This window comes from Limulus polyphemus, unplaced genomic scaffold, assembly GCF_000517525.1.
Source record: "Limulus polyphemus unplaced genomic scaffold, Limulus_polyphemus-2.1.2 Scaffold8866, whole genome shotgun sequence".
In the NCBI taxonomy this organism is placed as follows: Eukaryota; Metazoa; Arthropoda; class Merostomata; order Xiphosura; family Limulidae; genus Limulus; species Limulus polyphemus.
The window spans coordinates 24423-28261 of NW_013674476.1; the positions used below are offsets into that span (position 1 = coordinate 24423).

A 3839-nucleotide genomic window follows, 5' to 3' on the forward strand; every position below is an offset into this window, starting at 1 on the left:
AGAATATGTGGGAAATAGCTGTTGAAGGAACTTCTGAACCTGGTTATTGTTTTACTGTTTGCTGAACCTTACCAGATTCATGTTGTTGTCAGAAAGAATATTTTGTTGATATTTTATCACCTTGAAACACTGAACTAAATATTAACGTACAAAAATAATCTTGATGTATGTAATTCAGGTGGGTGTAACGTCACCAAGAACAATGAAATTATTACCAGCTGGTGAAAAAAAAAGCTGTCAAAAGGTAAGATTTCAGTTCCAAAACTTGTGTGTGCATTTGTAAAACTAAAGACAACCTTATTATTATGTAACATGTTAAGTGATTTTTTTCAGGCACAGACCAACTATATATTCTGAATATTTATATTCCAATAGAATACTTAGTAGATAAACTCCTGGTTGATGGTTTAAATAGTTTTAGCTCTTGGTATGTTTGGGACATATTAAACTTATCTCTGGAAATTATATTTATCAAGTTCTTATAACTTCATTGTCAGCTAACTTCAGCAACAACTTACCAAACTTTCAGTACTCAAAACACTTAACTATTATATTGACACAACTTAGCTTTTTATTCTGGTAATACATTTCATGGTTTATACTGAAATTGTCCAATATATTTTTATTAGAATATAGGTATTACTGTAGTCAACAAGTTTGTTCATCAGCCTCTCTGTTGTTTTTTAATATTATTATCCAAATTACAGTGGTTGATGTCTTGCATCCTGGACATTTTTCTATTTAAATCATTTGTACACAAATGAACTGACTGAAAGTTAAATCTGGTGTATTACCTGATATAAATTAATGTGTTATGTAAAGTTAAATCTGGTGTATTACCTGATATAAATTAATGTGTTATGTAAAGATAAATCTGATGTATTACCTGATATAAATTAATGTGTTATGTAAAGATAAATCTGATGTATTACCTGATATAAATTAATGTGTTATGTAAAGAAAGTTTGGAGAAGTTTTTACAATTTCTGACAGTTTTATGTTTATAAGATAAATAAAAAATTGGGAATTTCACAACCTGCAAATAGGAATAGGAAATAAAGTAAGGCTGGAGATACTGTAGACATTATTTATATAAAATGCTCTTTGATATAGCACCTACATAGTACAGTATGATTTCCATGTTGGTCAATAAATGATGAAGATTGTTTTAGAGTACAGGAATGACATCGTTTTGTCTTCTCATATTTGGCTAGGTTGTAGTGGCAGATCATCAAGGGATTCTTCAGTGTTTTGGAATAAAACGAGGAGATGTTCAGGCAAGCAGTTAATTTTTCTGGGACTTTATGTAAATTTTCTTATCATAAAGGTATTTAGCTTTTCCTTCTTGTATGATTTTAACTTTCAAGGTAACAGCTTATACAAATACTGAAAAAACAAACTTGATTTCTGTATCCAAAAGATTTGTAATATAATACTACAGAAGGTTAGTTAAATACTTTTTGTATGTGAGTGGAAAAGAAAGTTTTATGTCATATGTTTTGTTTTTACCAGCTGGTGAAACGATGTGTTGTTTAAGTTTTATGTAATAAATTTAAAATTGGTGTATCTTGCTCAAAGTTAGTATTTATAGGTGTTGAGATACACCTTGAAAAGTAAACTCAAGTCTTGATGAAAAATGATTTGGTTGAATTTGAAGTTCTTGGAAAAAATTTTTTAAACCAAAGTTGCCAAATCTGTATGGACCTTTTAAATAACTGAAGTCATTATCAAAAGAAGGTTTTTACCATTGTTTAACTTCTGAAGTCATTATTAAAACGTGGCTTTACCATTGTTTAACTTCTGAAATCATTATTAAAACGAGGCTTTACCATTGTTTAACTTCTGAAATCATTATTAAAACGAGGCTTTACCATTGTTTAACTTCTGAAGTCATTATTAAAACGTGGCTTTACCATTGTTTAACTTCTGAAGTCATTATTAAAACGAGGCTTTACCATTGTTTAACTTCTGAAGTCATTATTAAAACGAGGCTTTACCATTGTTTAACTTCTGAAATCATTATTAAAACGAGGCTTTACCATTGTTTAACTTCTGAAGTCATTATTAAAACGTGGCTTTACCATTGTTTAACTTCTGAAGTCATTATTAAAATAGAGGCTTTACCATTGTTTAACTTCTGAAGTCATATTAAAACAAGGCTTTACCATCGTTTAACTTCTGGTGTAAATCAGTAATCGGAATGATAGAGCTAGGTGATTAGTGGCATTGGATAGTTGATTAAACATCAGGCTCATTAATTGATTTCAATCAACTGATTTATTATTCTCACATGAGACTTGGAATATTCAAAAATAGTATTAGGTTGTCAAGAAATTAATTTCGCGTTTTGGAATAGCAAACTGTCAATGCAGAGATCTATAGTCAGCAACTGGAATGTTTCAATCAAGCCCTTCATAAGAAATGCCATTCACTCGTCAATCGCAAAGGTGTTCTTTTCTCCACGACAATGCACGTCCTCTCACCATATTCTCCAGATATGGCACTGTCAGATTACCATCTTTTTTGTTCTCCGCAACACCATCTTAATGGGAAAACGTATGCAAATGTGGAATGTGTTAAAGAGGGTTTTTTTCATCTAAAAAAAAGTGACATCAATTTTTTGATGACCTAATAATAATCAGAAACCCTAAATTAATTGTTGATTATTTTTGTAAGTCATCACATCAGTCAGTTCAGCTGAACAAAGCTGAATTAATTTAAAATAATAATATTCCTATTCTGTTAACACTAAACAATGTCATGGTATATTAGTAAGCAGATGTTCCTATTCTGTTAACACTAAACAATGTCATGGTATATTAGTAAGCAGGTGTTGATAAATATGTGTTGCTGGTTAGATGAAGTATTAACTTTGTTTGGTTATTGATTTCAGAACATTGTTGTTTGTGTGTGTGTGTGTGTGTTAAAGTGAAAAGTAATTTATGTATTTCTTTTAGCTGGCATTGTGTATTTTTAACATTGTGTATTTTTAACAAATGCATATGATAGATTTTTTTTGATTTTTTTAGAATATCTTTAAAACGTTGCCAGGACAGAAAGTTACCAGGTTAGAACTTGGAGGAGCTGCGGGAACTGTTCGGGATAAGATATTTATTGCTGCTGGAAATAATATCCGAGGTTTCAACAGGAAGGGGAAGCAGTTTCTGAGTTTTGAAACCAACATGACAGAAAGCATAATGTCAATGTAAGTTGTTAAAATCTTCTGATTGCTTCATGATCTTATATTGAAAATTCAAATTACTTCATTATGAACAAGGTTTTAAAAATGTAACAATTGAGATCTTTATATTTGTGCACCAACAATGATTTTTAATTGTGGAAGAAGCATTGTGGTGTTGGAAGATTATAACACCAGTAAGTTAACCGTGTGATCTTATTCAAACATGATAAAAAGCTTAATGTTGCTCAAAGACTCAGCTTGGACTAGTTCAGCAGGGAGGATTTTTACTTACAAGCCATCTTGATGTAAATAATATTGACAGAGTCTACATTATAGTTACATGAAATGGTACTTGTAGAATAAAACAAAACAAAACAGAAGATGACCAAGTTAGTGTTTGTCACTAATCAGTGTATTAATTTGGATGAAGGAAAGTTTCATTGCTTTTTCAAATTTAAACCATGAATTACTTGTGAATTGTGTTTTGTTCTTCACCTGTGGCCTTGTAGGGTTGTTATGATTAACTTACTGACTCATGAATTCCCTGAGAAAGTTATAAACTAATATTCTTTGAGTCCTGTAAAACAGTTCACTTCGACATAAGTGTTAGCTAATAATGGCTGGAGACGGCTTAAATGGGTAATGAAGAAAAACTTTA

General features: G+C 30.7%; 1 protein-coding gene across 1 annotated transcript in view; it reads left to right on the forward strand.

Moving 5' to 3' along the window:
- The window catches only part of LOC111083280 (Bardet-Biedl syndrome 7 protein homolog), a gene marked incomplete at its 3' end in the record, with an annotated part of 10867 nt that extends 7662 nt beyond the window's left edge, over nucleotides 1-3205 (forward strand). The window contains exons 3-5 of the mRNA XM_022379676.1: nucleotides 179-244; nucleotides 1215-1277; nucleotides 3030-3205. Coding sequence (XP_022235384.1) covers nucleotides 179-244; nucleotides 1215-1277; nucleotides 3030-3205 — 305 coding nt within the window. The remainder of the gene's footprint in view (nucleotides 1-178; nucleotides 245-1214; nucleotides 1278-3029) is intronic.
- Between the last annotated feature and the right edge of the window lie 634 nt (nucleotides 3206-3839).